The sequence below is a fragment of the Galeopterus variegatus genome, unplaced genomic scaffold (genome assembly GCF_000696425.1).
Source record: "Galeopterus variegatus unplaced genomic scaffold, G_variegatus-3.0.2 Scaffold1935, whole genome shotgun sequence".
Taxonomy (NCBI): domain Eukaryota; kingdom Metazoa; phylum Chordata; class Mammalia; order Dermoptera; family Cynocephalidae; genus Galeopterus; species Galeopterus variegatus.
In genome coordinates this window covers 201,071-217,413 of record NW_007728046.1, presented here as the reverse complement: position 1 = coordinate 217,413, position 16,343 = coordinate 201,071, and the positions used below count along the sequence as shown (strand labels likewise).

General features: G+C 35.6%; 1 protein-coding gene across 2 annotated transcripts in view; it reads right to left on the bottom strand.

The window, feature by feature from the left end:
• Positions 1–1,453: 1,453 nt before the first annotated feature.
• The window catches only part of FAM134B (family with sequence similarity 134, member B), a 131,412-nt gene continuing 116,522 nt past the window's right edge, over positions 1,454–16,343 (bottom strand). Inside the window, exons 5-11 of one of the 2 annotated variants that reach the window (XM_008579645.1) lie at positions 14,933–14,940; positions 11,782–11,910; positions 9,270–9,354; positions 7,209–7,346; positions 6,166–6,230; positions 5,801–5,927; positions 1,454–3,692 (exon numbers count right to left, since the gene is read on the bottom strand). In XM_008579645.1, coding sequence (XP_008577867.1) covers positions 3,199–3,692; positions 5,801–5,927; positions 6,166–6,230; positions 7,209–7,346; positions 9,270–9,354; positions 11,782–11,910; positions 14,933–14,940 — 1,046 coding nt within the window. In that variant the 3' untranslated portion in view covers positions 1,454–3,198. The remainder of the gene's footprint in view (positions 3,693–5,800; positions 5,928–6,165; positions 6,231–7,208; positions 7,347–9,269; positions 9,355–11,781; positions 11,911–14,932; positions 14,941–16,343) is intronic. The other variant, XM_008579647.1, reaches the window with a different exon arrangement.

Here is a 16,343-nt window from a genome sequence, read left to right as displayed (position 1 = left end):
TGCTGTGGTGGAAATGAAGGAATAATACACGAAAATATAGTTCTGAGGCTTTCTAACTTCATCTTGATACAAATAATCCGTGACAACAGTAGTTCATTAAGTGTTTTCAGAATAACGTTCTCTCTTGCAACTAACACAGCTGCAGCAGCAGTGTAAAGAAATACACCAATTTAAATTATAAACAAAATAAAAACATTAATATCGTGGTTTTTTCTTAAAACAAACATGGATTTTCTTCTTGTCTAAAATTGGTAGCAGTTGGCATTTGCAACTTCTTTAAAAGGAAGAAAGTTGCACTTATTTCAAATATAAGAGATGCCTAAATATGTTAAAGATATTTGCCAATGGTAAAACCTTATAAAAGGTTTTTTCCCCTAACATTCTACGCAACTGGAGAGGGGGCAGTTTTTAAAAAATCACTTTTGAAAATGTTTAGGGTAAGAAAAAAGCAAAGGTGTTTCAGAATGAGAATATCCAAGCCTGGATTGATCTTCCAAAGCAAGCTTCAACTTCTTAAGCACTGCTTTATTGTTTCAGATCAAAATGCACGATCAACGTGTGCTCTTCCCATTGTATGGTTTTGCTCAGCATTTTCTATAAGAAGTGAGCAAAACTTTTCTACACTTCTCCATAGTTTTTAAAAAACCTATGGTTCACATTTTAATGACTGCATCCCACTTAGACCTTACAAGTGATTCTTTTTAAGTTTTTTCAGATATTGAGGAAACATTGCTATGGGTGTAAACTCTCATGGTAAAGGTACATAGTCCCCCACTGTGCTGGATCAATTCCAGGGTTTATTTGCTACTACCCTTACAAGTGATTCTTTTTAAGTTTTTTCAGATATTGAGGAAACATTGCTATGGGTGTAAAATCTCATGGTAAAGGTACATAGTCCCCCACTGTGCTGGATCAATTCCAGGGTTTATTTGCTACTACATCTTAAAACCAGAAATAATGCCCCACCACCAAAAAACACACACATGCACATACACAAACACAGACCCTCAACATCCCTGTGTTTGTTTGAATTAAAAGTTTTAACAAGAGTACCACTATTGTATTGTATAGATTTGTAATCACATATTCTTATACAAATAATATTAAAGTGCATAGATGGTTATAATGCTACTGTATATAGACAACTGGTATGTCACCTCCATAGCACTGATAACACGTTTTTCTGTCATACCAACCTCTCCATTTCCAAACCCCTTTTAATTTATAACATTTTATCCTAGATTTATTGTTCATTGTCAACCCTTGAGTTTATCGTCTTGTAAGCTTGTCTAGTGTTTTATAACATATTTTTAATCACTTGGATTATTTAATTTCTTGTTTTTTCCTCAGTGAAAAAATTGAAATAACCTTTAAATTTTTTGACTTCATGACCAAGAATATTTTTCAAATGAAGAAATGTACACATTAAAAAGAAGAATCCTGGTAACAACTATTTATAAATATGTGACTGTATTTTTCTTCATGTCCAGAAACTCTTATTGAATAGAACTCAGGTATATTCCTCCAAAATCCACACAGTTCAGAGATTTTCTAACACCAGGTTTCCATTTGTACCAAAATGGGCAAGATAATGAAGGCACAGGCTCACTTTGTTTCAGTAAAGGACATCAAACAGTTATGAGGCACTAATGACACATAAGCACAGTCGATCACAAAAAGCAAGTGTTCAAAGTCTTGAGTAACTTCGTCCCTTAACATTTGGCAAAATTCAGTCTAGATATTTTAATACCTAAGAAGGAAAAAATAAATAAGAAGTGCTGCATTAAAATGTCAGATTACCTATAATTAGTCTTTAGAAATAAAAGGGATAAAATGAAAAGAGGGAAACACAGATTTCCTATATTCTTAGATTATCCTTCCTTTCTGAGGGTCTCAGATGTCTGTATGCATCTGCAGAAATGCCAGCTATACCTGAAGATTAAGAGATTTTTGGTAGTTACTGACATGGTCCCTCAATACTACCTAAAAGTTTCTACCACCAAAACAAAACCAGCTTGGTTTCTGCTTTTTAGTCCTTTGTTGAAAATCACAAGTCAAATTTGGTTATTTAAAGGTGATCTAAAAAAGTTTAAAATGAAGGAAAAATTATATTCTAGTTTCCCAGTAAGAAACAGATTACACATTTAGACTTCGATGGCAAATAAATGCACTTTAAAGCCAAGCAGGTTCCTCTCTATCTATACAGATTAAGAAAACAGAGTTATTATTTCTTTATTGCTGATACCACATCACTCATAGAACATATCAAGAACTAGTTTCACAATTTTAGGAGACTTTTTCCACAACGTAATATGAAAGATGAAGTTTAACTTAACCATGAGCAGGCAGAATAGATCTGCACTCACAACATCCGTCTTACAAACATATGACAACAAAACAGCTGAGCCTCTGTTTACATCACAACCACCGTCTATGTGCTATACAACTACTTGCTTTCTAGGGGTTAATACCACCCATTGCGAGACTAGAGATGGCAGTCAACGGAGCATGCCATTTTACAAGTAAGCCTAAGTCTACAACTTCAGAAATAACATGGAAATGTTTCAGCCTATCCATAGCATTTAAATATATTTTTAAAAATTTTCCTAGGAAATTAATTTTGATAGTATTTCCTAAGTGCTTCAACTAAAGATACCTTGATCATTTTTGTCTTTTTACATCAAAATCTATCATTTTTTTAAAAAAAAACTGTTTCCAAGTATTAGGAGTAAGGGAGCTGATACAGCATGTATCCATAATTAACTGTTAATATTTTTCAATGAGTTACAACAATAAACTGTTTTGCATGCTTGAAAAATTAATTGTAAAGAAAAAATAAAGAATACTTATATGAGGACCTTAATAATTTGCTGTTTTGTTTTTTGGTTTTTTTTTTTTTTTTTTTTTTTTTTGCTTTAAAAACAAACCCTAATATTCATCTCTGACAACACAGTATGTGTATATATACATATAAAGTTCATTTCCATGCTTATTACATAAAAATAACTATCAGAAATATCAATCTATCAGTGTCAGCTGATATACAATTAATTCACTGCAGAAGGGAAAATAAAACAAAAAAATCTAAAGTAATCATTAAAGCTTACAGTTCAATTTTTTTTTCTTTTTTTTTTTTTTCCTTGACTGAACTTTTTTTGGTGGTTTTTATCTGTGTTCTTTTGCAAGCTGATTCCCAGATTAATGGCCTCCAAGTAGATTTGAAAGGAAGCCTGAAGACTTCTTACTTTGCTGTGCTTCTGCTTCCTCGTCTTGTGTAAGTCCCAATTCACTCTCAATTTGATCCAGCTCTGACTGGTCAAGTAGTTCAAAATCATCACCTTCTTCAGTGTCTGTGTCCTCTCCTGGGCTGGGTGCAGCCTGAGAAAGTGCTTGCTGAGCACCCTCTAACTGGTCTTTGATAGCGGCAGTCACTGCAGCTGTGATGACGCCCCCAGCCAGGTTGCTCATCAACTGAAAGGTTTGGTCACTGCTCAGAGGAAGGGTGAGACCAGCTGCTGACTGCCTCTCTTTGCTCGGTCTGTAGCCACTGTCCAACTGTTCCTTTTTCCTCTTGAACTCAGTGGGCAAGCCAAGGCTCAGTTCATCTTCATCATTTGTTCCCATGCCATTTCCTAGAGATGGAAGATCTGAAAGATCTCGAGAGAAAACTTCTTCACTGGGTCGGTCAAGATCTGTGAAATGGATAACAAAAGTTCATCCTTAAGCCCCATAACAAATTTGAAATAAAAGAGCTGTCTAAAAGATATCTGACTTTAATCTGAACCCTCTGGGCAACCTTAACATTCATCTAGCATCATCCTAAGTCAACTTGAATCAGTTTAACCACATAGTGGACCGCTCCCAAATCTGCAATACTATCTCCCCACAAGTACACAAATACTACATATTCCCCCATGTCTTCAGCTTTCCTCTTTAGCATAAAAAAGTGAATGTAATGACTTAATATTCAACCTTGTCTAAAATTAGCTTGAGGCTTTGATTAAAGTGTTCACCATAAAAATTCCATCCTTCCCCATAGGGTGGGAATTATCTTAAGCCAATGGAGATATACGTGATTGTAAAATAAAAATATCTCAGTTGGAGGCTTTCATGGATTTTGGTATATCAAATGGTGAATATTTTACAGCCTCACCATTTTCATACACGGAGATCTGTTTGAGTATCTGTAACATGTGTTTGTTAAAGGAAAGAAAAGAAGCCACTGCTCCTTCAACCCAAGAGCTTATGGAAATATTTTACTCTCCTTATGTACATATAGCTGAAACTGACCATACCAAGTTTCAGGACATTTGATAGCAATGTCAGATTAGGAGGCAAACTGATTTTATTGTTTTTACTTTTCACAGAAAATCGTTTAGTATAACAGTTAACTCCTTGCAAAGTGATTTGAAATTCCTTGCAAAGTGATTTGAAATTTTTGACTCAATTAATGGAAAGCCTTATAGGTAGGTTGAATTATTATCGTTCCTTTTGTTGTATAAATCTGAGATGGGATGCTTAAGAACAAAGTACTTGTTATCCTGGTCTTTAAAATATGACTTCAATTATAGATCCTGAGAGCTCGTAGAGCTTGAGGGAACTTCAGTGATCCTCTTGTTCTAATGCACTTTTAAGATGAGGAAACTGAGGTCCACAGAAATTGTCCCCTGTTCAAGGTTATACAGTTAGTTAGTGATACAGGCAAGACTACACTTGGGTCTTCTAACCTCCAAACCTGTCTTCTTTCAAACACTGCACGGCCTACCTCTCTACTTCCTATGGAAAAAGAAAGTATGTATTTGGAAAATAACTATAAAACAGTTTATTCAACCTCCTCCCTTATAATCTGCTCATATGTTCAATATATGGCTGAAACCACTTAAAATAATCCAGTGGGTCTACCAAAAGTTAAGTTACCAAAAGTTAAGTTGCACACGTGTTGTCTGTCAATTTAGTTTATGGGTGGAATCTCCATTAGTGAAGAATATTGTGCTCTCCTATTTTATATTATATTTAACCTAATTATGAAAAACAAAGATGCTTTTTTAACTTTGAAGACAAGTATGAGAAACTTTGGAGCCAGCTTTGAACTCAGGGAACTAGCCCTCCTACTCAAGTCCCTCTTAATGAGGACTAGGCCTGGATGAACAGGATTAGCTTCTCTCTTTTTCTCTTCCCGTTATTGCTATAAGCAATGCTGCCCAACATTTCAGGAGGTGATTTTTTTTATTTTCAATTTTTTTGTTGTTTTCAAACTAAGGGCAAATATGGCCATGGATAAATTTTTTTTCCTCATACTTTTAAAAAATAACAGCTTTTGAGATATAATTCACATACCATAAAATTCACCCCTTTAAAGTGTACAATTTAGTGGTTTTTAGTACATTTGCAAAACTGTACAGCCATCACCACTGATTCTAGGATATTTTAATCAGTCCAAAAAGAAACTCATGTCAATCAACAGTCACTCACCATTCCCTCTTAACCCCCAGCCCCTAGCGACTACTAACCTACTTTCCCTCTATAAGGACTTGCCTATTCTGGACGTTTCATATAAATGGAATTATACAGTACGTGGCCTTTTGTGTCTGTGTCGGGCTTCTTCCACTTAGCATAATGGTTTTAAGGTTCATCAGTGTTATAGCTAGTATCAATACTTCAATCATTTTTATAGCCAAGTAATACTCCACTGTGTAGATATACCACATTTCATTTACCTATTCAGTAGTTGATAGAAGTTAAATATTTTTGTGTGCACTCATAATAATAAAAATAAGAGTATCCAGAAATACTAGCATACCGTCAGAAGTGTCTGTCTGTGGAGTGTATCCTTCTGAAAGGTTGAAGGTCCCATTATCAGTCCAGGATACCTCTGAGACGTCTGTGTCAGACACAGATAACTCTTTGGCAGCAACCGTGAGGCTAATCTGTGTTAATATAAATACCGGTGGCACATTTTAAACTGCTGAGGGAAATCTTCAGAAAAATCCTTCCTACCCCCCAAATTTCAGAATAATAAAAACTAGATGAGTATTTTACTTTGGAAACCATTCAATTATCTTACAGAAATAGGAGTTCATTAGGAACACCATTCAACTTTGGTGCATGTAAATAAACTTACAGTCAAACCACACAGGAACAAATTGAAAACTAAACAAAAAATACCTTAGGACATAGAGCTGAAAGGTCTAATTCACTGTCATCCTTGTTACTTTTGTCTTTATCTGCTTCTGTTAAGAAAAAAATTGGAAGTTTTCAGTTTCCTGGCCAGCTTAGACAGGGTGAATTTCTTTTATTTTACTATATATTCTTACCCACATTCCTCACATGAGGGTATTGCAAAAAGTTCATGGAAAGATTTGTATTATCCTTTTTTTTTTGGCAGCTAGCCAGTATGGGGATCTGAACCCATGACCTTGGGGTTATAAGACTGCATTCTGACCATATTATCTTTTAATTCTATCTTTTCATGAATTTTTTAAAGTACCCTGGTATTCTCCAAAGCCTCCATATAATTAAATGTTTGTACATAACATGCTTTACATACTAGCAAAATGTTTGATTTCAAAAGGAAATGGTCCACATTAGTGATTTTCATAGTGTGGTCCCTGAACAAGCAGTAGCAGCATCCCTGGAAACTTTATAGAAATGAACATTCTCAGGCCCTGTCCTAGACCTACCGAATCATAAATTCTGGGTTGGGGCCCAGTACACTACGCTTTAATAAGCTCTCCAGGTTGATTTGATGAATGCTATAGTTTGAGGTCACAGGCCAAGTTAAAAAGTAAAAAAATGATCACATTTGTTTTTCCTTTACTTTCTTTTTCTTCTGTTCTTTCAATCCCCCCTTACATGACTCCCACACTTTTAGCCCTACCTGTGTCATTTTTTATTTGCAATAGTCCAACCCAAAATAAAACAAAGTTAAGTAAATCATAAATAGCAAAATATAGAGCTGAAGCCTTTTCTTCTTCCACTGACAATTTGGATTAAAATATCATTTTATTTAAATTGTATGTTTGAGAAAAGAATAAAAGACTAAATAGGAAAAACCTATATATATATATATTACTTTGGAGGATTAGCTTCTATAATAATATTTGGCAAAAGGCTAAAAGCACCCTAAATGTAATAAAGGCAATTTCATAATAAATAGACTGCTGATGACTCATTTCATGCATAGAATAAAAAATTCAAACTTTACCTACCAGATCTCTCACGTTTTTTCTGATTAATATATTCTCCAATTCCAAAATCTAGTTTCAGCAGAACTGACTTGATCTTGCTGTATATTTTTTGTCCAATATCATTACACTTAAACAGTGGACACAAAAACGCACAGAGTACTGAAATATAATAAGGAAGAGAGTACAGGTAAAATGTCCTTCCTTTCAAAAGTCACATATTAGTATTTCACAAAATACTAAGTTTCCTTACTGAAAAACAGAACTTTTTTTTCCTTACGGAAATGCCTCTGTGAAATAAATTCATAATTTCTATTCTTCCCCCATAATGAAAACATTTTCTGCTACACCCCCCGCCCCGCCATGCTCACAGTCATTCTCAGACTTGCAATTAGATCTGCTCCCTTCCCTCAATCCTTTTACCCTCAAAACTTTTCTAGAAAGATTACATGCTTTCCAGACAACATTTGTGGGTTAAAATCTCAACTCTACTTATTAAATGCCATTTTATCATGGGAAAATTATTACTACCTATTAGCCTCTCATCAGTAATATTGGGATAATAACCTTATTTCTTGGGGTTGTTGCTAAGTATAAATGAGATTAAGGCACACCACGTGAATAATGCCTTGTCCATATTAGACTCTCCTTCCCCAGCCCTCTTCTCCTTTACCTCCCAAACAATGTAGATTGAGAGGTTGGTATTATTCATGAGCCCTATTTGGGTGGATGGATTTGAGATCCAACCATTTTCCACTTATGTTATACATTAGGAATACAAACAGAAATCAAGATTGCCACACTGGGTGCACTGTATTCTCTAATATTTATTTCTTTGTTGTTTTATAGGAAATGTCCCCTATTACCTTCTAAATTAGGAGTTGCAAACTCAAGTATCTCTAGAGACCAAGGAATTATATGTAAATTTTAAAAGCTAGTGAAAGAAAAATAGGTAAATATTAGTGTTAGTTAAGTGGAGAATGCCTGCCCCATCAAAAGGCAGCAGTGCCAGATCTTTATATTTTTCAGGAAAAGCAAAATATCTACACTTTTTTTCTTACAGTATTTTTGAATTATAGTTGACATGCAATAAATTGTACATATTTGAAGTGTACAATTTGATAAGGTTTGACATCTGTATACAACTAAGAAACTATCACCACAATCAAGATAGTGAACATATCTACCACCCCTCAAAGTTTCCTCATGTTTTATTAATCCTTCCTTCCTACCTCTCCCTGCCCCCACCCACCTCATCCCTAGGCAACCACTGATCTACTTTGTTACAAAAGATTAGTTTGAACTTCCTAGAATTATATATCAATAGAATCATACAGTATACACTCTTTTATCTGTCTTCTTCCACTCAGCCTAATTATTTTGAGATTTATCCACAGTGTTGCATGTATCAGTTTTTTAGTCCTGATAGTTTTTTTTTTATCCATTCATCTGTTAATGGACACATGGATTATATTCCACTTTTGGCTACAAATAAATCTGTTATGAACCATCATGTGCAAGTCTTTGTGCAGACATATACTTTCATTTTTCTTGGGTAAATACCTACCTTTGGGATGGCTTGGTCATATAGTTTTTGAGAAACTGCCAAACCATTATCCAAAGTGCTTGTAGCATTCTACCTACTCACCAATCTATGTGAGAACTCCAGCTGCTTCATATGCTTTCTAATACCTGATTTGGTCAGTATTTTCAATTTGAGACATTCTGGTGGGGGTGCGGTGATATCTCACTGTGGTTTTAATTATTTTTTGAGCCACAGAACACGCACAAAGGCAAAGGTGTTGGTATATTCATGGGGCTGGGGCTTATAGATTTTTTACAGTTTTATTGACATTATTTAACATAAAATTATTCACTTAAATTCCTGCCTTCTGCAGCTATTCTTCCAATTTTAAAATATAAACATGTCTCTATGATAAAAGAGAAACTTTGAAGATTAAAGAATAATCAATTTGTTTTATAATTAAGAACTCATCCCTCCTCTTCCAATTACAGAAGGTCTATTGACCATTAAATGATGTCATATTTATCACACAAATCAGCCAAATATCCCACTATACTTACACAGTACATAGCTGAGTATAACCCCAGGAATGTAACTTCCCAAGATCGTAAAAAATGTGCACACACTGCAGACCAGGAGACAAAACTAGAAATAACAGAAATGACATGAGATAGTTATGCAAAGACATTTTAGGCATAGGATGCACATACAATTATTTATCTATGCAACCTATCACGTTATGTCATGTTTTTCAAACAGCATTGTTTTGCACTTAGGGCTGATGACTGCTGCATTCAACCAGCCTTAGTCCACTTCAACACTAGTAATAATTGCAGGAGGTCGTTTCTGGCACTGAGAAGATGACTCTCATTACTCATGCCTGTGACTGTATCACTACAGGTGCAAGAGACTATGTCCCAAGAAACTTCTTTAAGTCAGCATCATTTAATGAAAGTAATGCAGTAAAGTAAAAACTAAATCTGCAAGTTCGATCTACCACTATAAACCCATCAAAATTCATAAACACATCAAAACATGTTACAGAAATAGAGGCATCTATACAAATCTAACGTAATCTGCACAGCAGGTAAGCTGCTAGAATAAATCTATGGCCACTACTCTCCTTCCTAATCATATCCACCTCTCAAATTAACTCTACTTCTAGGTCACCTAGAAATCAGCTGCAAATGAAATGAAACTCCTACATTGAAATCTGATTATTTTCCTTCTCTGTTAGTTACAACAAAGAAATCTTGGGGTTTTTTAAGAAATTAAAAACAATCTATGGAAAATTTCTCTAATTCTCATTAGAAACATTAAGACAGAAATATTTTTCCAAAAACTCTTCACTTGATTTCCACATTCCAGTCTTAAAATTACTTCTTTTGCTTTATCTTTAAATGGTAGTATTAAATTAAACTGAATAAGCAAACACCATTTAAAGAAAATTCACTAAGGGAATTTAAGAAGGAGTACACACCTCTGATTATTAACTGATTAAGAGAAAGAGCAAAGGGGTCTAACTTTAGGTTAACTTTGATTTTTCATTCTTTGGCACAGGGTTTAATAAATTAGTCGAAAGGAGAAGAGATGAACTTGTGGAACAAAATTAAGAGCTGTTTCTGAAACAGCAAGGTCCCTTGAAAGAATTTGGAATTCTAGAAATGAAATGGAAAAGGCAAGGCCATAAAAGTCGAAGGAACAAATAAGTTAATAAAAGTACTACTATATCCAGAGTTTAGTTTACAAAGGGATCTGTTTTTATTCCCAAATGTGTAGCATCATCATCTTCAGCTAATTCATTTGGGCACATTGCTGCAATCCAATGCAGAAATTTGAAGTTTAGAATCTTCCAAAACTATGTTTAAACTGTTCAGTAAAATAGGCATCAAAAATACATCATGACCCCTTACCCCAGTGTGGATATCTATTCTAAAAATTACTTTCAGTGATTTAAAAAAATCCATCCAGATACAACACTGCCACTTCAGTATGCTCAAAATGTCTCCAAGCATAGTTCTATTATTTAATACTAGTGAAGTTATAAGATTACCCCGTACATGACGCAACAAGAGGGATTTTATTTTATTTTTTTTTCCTTTTTGTCTTTTTTCGTGACCGGCAACAGATCGCAACCTTCAGTATCGCGCCCGTACCGGACCGGGACCGGCAACGGGATCACAACCCTTGGTGTTGTGCGTCCGCACCTCGCTCAGCAAGTGAGCGGCCGGTCTGTATGTGGGATCCGAACCCTCGGCAGGAGCGCCGCCGCGCTCCCAAGCGGTGCACTGTAGCAGTGCGCCACTGGGCCGGCCCCAAGAGGGATTTTAAATGCTGACATTCCTAGCTTTGTTTCAACTACTGGTGGATATATAAGGAACCTGAGGGCAACACCGGAATACACAAGGTCTGTTGATGGTTCTGCACCTCACCTAAGCTATCAAGACTGTCAATCTCAGCTAAAGCTGCCTCCACACATAAAACAATCCATGTGTGGGCACATCCCCACGTAATCCCTTTCCAACCACCGAAGACTTTTCCCCTCGTGGGTTTTTAACTTAATTGGGAAAATACTCATTCATTTATATAATCACTATGAATGTTTTTGCCCAAAGTTTTCTTTCTGAAATAAATCATACAAGAAATCTCCACTTTTTAGATTGAAAGGGAAACTCAATTATCTCTGAAAACATCCTCAAAGGACTATGTGCTCGTTTCATCTTCCTTGGACTTCAGAACAAGGCTAAATACGATAACTGAAATTCTTAATAAGACATTTTTTCTCCTTGGTCTGGGTGATAAGACCACTGACCATTCATTCTAGTTAATGGGCTAGATAAATCTGTATAAAATAGAAAACCGATCCAACTTTGAAATATGAAGCTGAGGATTCTCTAGCGCTCACACACTAACCACATTTCTGAACCTTGCTGATAGCAGCTTTTATGGCATATATTCCTAGTGTATCATATGCAAAACTGGAGAACGCTTACAAGCTGATGAAAGAGGTTAGTTCATTTGTTTCCAAGTACATTGCACATTTTAAAAATGCTCCCATCCTGGAAAACTTGCCTTGCCAGGGCTCTGCTGTTTAAAAAGAGACATTTCTTGGAGAAATATGCTGAAATTCATCCATGACTCTGCAATACAGTGGCTGAATCTGGGTCTTTCATCTGGTTTGGAATTGATAACTTCCCAGCTAAAGAGAGAAAAAGAAAAAAAAAATAACTGAACTTTAGATGATTCATTCAACATTCATGGCTTCAGCAAATATTTATTGAGCATCTACTGTTGGCCACACTCTCTGGAAAGCCCTGTGAATCCGAAGGTGAACCAGCCAGGTACCTGCCTCCCAAAGCTCACATACGAAGAGAAACAACTACCTACACAATTAACTATCCAATTACAACAAGGGAAATGCTGGGGGAGAAGTGCAGGGTGGGGTCTTCAGGACATCTTCTCTGAAGAAGTCATCTTTAAGTTCAGATCTCGAATGGATTAGCAGTTTACCATAAGAGTTCCAGATAGAACAACGTATGGTATATGCAGAGACCCTGGAGTGGGAAGGAGCTAAACGTGCTATCCTTTCAAGCCCCACTGTGGCTCCAGCCAAGTGAACCAGGAGAATAACGTACGAAGCTCGGGAGGTAGGAAGAGACCTAGATCATGCAGGGACTTGTAAGACTTGTTAGAAACTTTTAAAACTTAAGAATTGGGAAGCCACAATACTTTTAAAGAAACCTTGGCATTAAGCATATAATTATTAATAATAAACACCAACAATGTATTTTCAATATATATGGTGGTTGGTCAATTCTGTAGAAAATTGTTAAATTCAACAGGATCTCACAATACCTCCCCCTACTTTTCTAGAGTATCTTTTCCCAGTCATCACCTACAATGCGCTGAATGTGATACATAGGTCAGGCAATGGGAATGTCCCCACCCTCATTCTTCCACAGGAGCCTCAGCAGCGCAAAACTCTAAACAATCACTCCAGGAAGAAGACGCATCCAAATACCTGAAATCTCCTAAAATTACAATGACATCAAGCTTAAATCCTACTCTTGAAATCCTAACTCATAACAACACACCAGTTCAAACAAGCTCTGTTAAGGGCCCTCAAATTCATTCACTTAAGAGATAAGTAGTGCCTACCATGTTGAAGGCACTGATATAGAGCTATGCATACGGCAATAAACAAATGCAGTAAGGTTTTTAGCAGGAGACAAGAATCAGCAGTGAACTACATCATCTGAGCTATGACTGCAAGGGTATCACGTGAGGGTGATCTCTGGATTCAATTCCAGTAGCCCTAAGACAAATCAAACTACACTGGCCTTTAGATGCTCAACTACAAAGAAATTGTGTGCGTATACATTGTTACTTTTTAATATATTTTGAATAGTAAGGCAATTTGTAAATTAATTAAAATTCCTTTTTTAAATATAAATTTTAATCCAAGTTTAGATGAGTGCAATAGCATTAGAAAAGGGGAAAAAAAGTATTCTATTTTCCTTCCTCTTTATTCTGTCAGCCTCAACAGCTCTGCCAGAGAGTCACTCCCTACCAGTGGCCCTGTTTCATCTTATTCCACCAGGCAGACATTTGCCAAATGATTTCCTGCCTGTCATAAGAAATGAACTTGTGAGGACATCTAGCTGTCAGGGAGTAGTTTATGCACCCATGAACTCTGCCCCCTCTTGAATCACTGAGCATGCCTGTGTTCACTGGTGACCAAATCTGGTACGCGGTTTGCATATCCCATAAGTAATTCCAGATTAAAAGAACATGAAGTGCATGATTAAGGAGCCAATATCTGTAATAAAATCTTGCCGATATATTGGCTTAATGGGAAAAGGTTTTGCACAGGAGAGCAAAAGCTGCATGGCAAAGGAAATAAAGGTTATTAAACTGTGGTCTCTCTTCTCAGAACAACACAGACCTGCTGCAAACTGGCATGGACGGGCTATCCTCCTGTCCAGTTTAATGGGACCATGAAGATGACAGAAACACAGATTTTCACTTCTGCTGTCTATGCGTATTGAGTAGTATATTTAAGGATTTGGTTGAACTGCTTGGCAAATATAATTCTAACAAAAATCAGTTAAAAACTTAGGATGATTTATTATTATTCTTTTAAAGATTAAAATGGAATGAATGAACATTTCATATTTTGAAATAAATTTAAAATATACTTTCTTCAGGACAATGAACAAGTAAGGTGAGCTGTGTTCAAGCAATGTAAGAAAAAACACAGCAGTAAAACTAAATGAACTCAAACTCCACGTTTATGTATGAACCTCACAGTCATAATATTGAGAGAGAAAACAAATCAGAAGAATATATACAGTATGGTTTCATTTATATAAAGCTCAAAATCATGGTAAGCTAAATGTATTATTTAAGCAAGGAAATGATAAAAACAAAATTCAGGAGAGGGGTTACCTCAGGTGGGGGGTTATGTAGGGAATGTGACTTGAGCAAAGCGAATGGGAGCTTATTAGGTAATGATCATGGTCTATTTCTTAACTTGGGTGATTAATACATGAGAACGGACACACTGCTGTTCTTAAAGCTGCACATCACATATTTTTAAAATTTTGATACTCAAATGTATGATCATGATTTTTACTTCATTAACAACATTCTTATATGAGTATATCCCACTTCACATTCTATTGTCAAAATACAAATGTTACTAGCTTTTGTCTCAGTTTATTTACTTGTGAAGTAAAAGTAGTATTTCTGCTGGCTACAGCCATGAAAAGCCATTTTTTGAATGAATGGACTTTTTACAGATGCTGGAACTTTGTTCTAACACTACCTTTAGGATTCATGTCTCAGAAATGACTCCATATTTAAATGCATATTTTTTATTACTCTAAATGTCCTAAAATTGGAAAGGAGCCTAGTCTAATACTAAACTACCATCACAGAGATAATGTTAGAGCAAAGACTTCATATAACGTAAGGTGCTTTATACAGATCACAAAGAAATAGCTAAAAATTCTCTTTTGCATGCAATGGCCTTACTATTCTCCATAGTGGACACCATCCACCCATTAATTAATTCATTTATTCAATAAAAAGTTATCAGGTCCCCCCCTTTGTGTCCTGCATTATACTAAATGTGTACAATTTTGGAGATTTTTTTAAGAGTATACATTTATTTATTTATTTTTAGTTTATCAATATACAATATAGTTAATTTTCATGTCCCTTCACTGATTCCTCCTTTTCCTGCCTCCCTTTCTGCCTGCCATCAACATCATATCTGTTCACTTGTCTTAACAAATTCAAGGAATTATTTGTGATTGTTGTGTCTTCTTTTCCACGCCATGTTTGTTTGTATATTTATTTATTTATTTTTATTAGCTCCCACAAATAAGTGAGAACATGCAGTATTTCTCTTTCTCTGCCTGGCTTATTTCACTTAATATAATTTTCCCTAAGTCCATCCATGTTGCTGCAAATGAAAGCATTTCGTTCTTTTTTAGAGAAGAGTCGTATCTCACTGTGTAGATAGACCACATTTTCCTTATCCACTCATCCGATGATGGGCATTTAGGCTGGTTCCAACTCCTGGCTATTGTAAATAGCACTGCAATATACATGGGAATACAGGTATCCCTTCGACATGTGTAAAATACTGTTATTTGGAAAAACTGAATGCCTGTAACACTGTTCCTCTCTCTGTGTCCCACCACTTGCTGGGAAGAAGAAACAAAAGAATATTCAATTTGTGACTATTTTCCATAGCCATAAGAAAACACTTAATTATATTCAATGTCTCTCCTTTGAAAAAGCCCCATATGACACTTATTTTGAACAATAAATTCCATCATTACTTACATTTATATTAACATAAGAACAGATACTTCTGATATTTAAATTGTTACAATCACAAACAGAAATCACATTGTGTACAGCTTGAAAATATTATCTAACCGAATGGGTTTGGAAACAGTAAAAAATGTCTGAGATAAAAATAAATGTTCAGACTGTGCTGTATAAAATTTAATGGAAATATATATGACTTCAAAAGAAGATCTGAATCAAGGGTGAAGAAGAGATGTCACTCCATACCTCTTTAAATGAGACATGGATCCAAAAGAGTTGCACTCTGGTAGTTTAATAATAGTTTAAAATTGTCCAGTGATTAATTCTGAGTACCATAGCAACACACATTTCTATAGTCTTCCAGTGACTCTCCCATTAACTTACTTCACCACAATTCAATTTAGGTAATACAGAGTTATATAATTTCGAATGAGGCAGGGCATTTAATGTCAACTTTTCACATTCCCTTATTTTATAGATGAAGAATATGAAAACAAAGTTTTCTTAGCTAGTTTGGGGCAGAGCCAAGACCCAAGGCTAAGACTCCTGATTTCCAATACAGTTCTGTTTCCTTTAAAACTTGTGCCCTCTTCAAAGGATGAATAAATTCAATGACATCCTTTGAAGAGACCACGTTGTAATGCGGAATGAGAAGGAACGTTTCATGTCTGCCCCACCACTCCTTCCAAGAATCAGGAGGATGAGATGTGATTGACCAACAGCAACGCGGCAACACGTAGGACCAACCCTTTCCAGGAAAACAGAGCACTTCATGTGCAGAACCAGACACT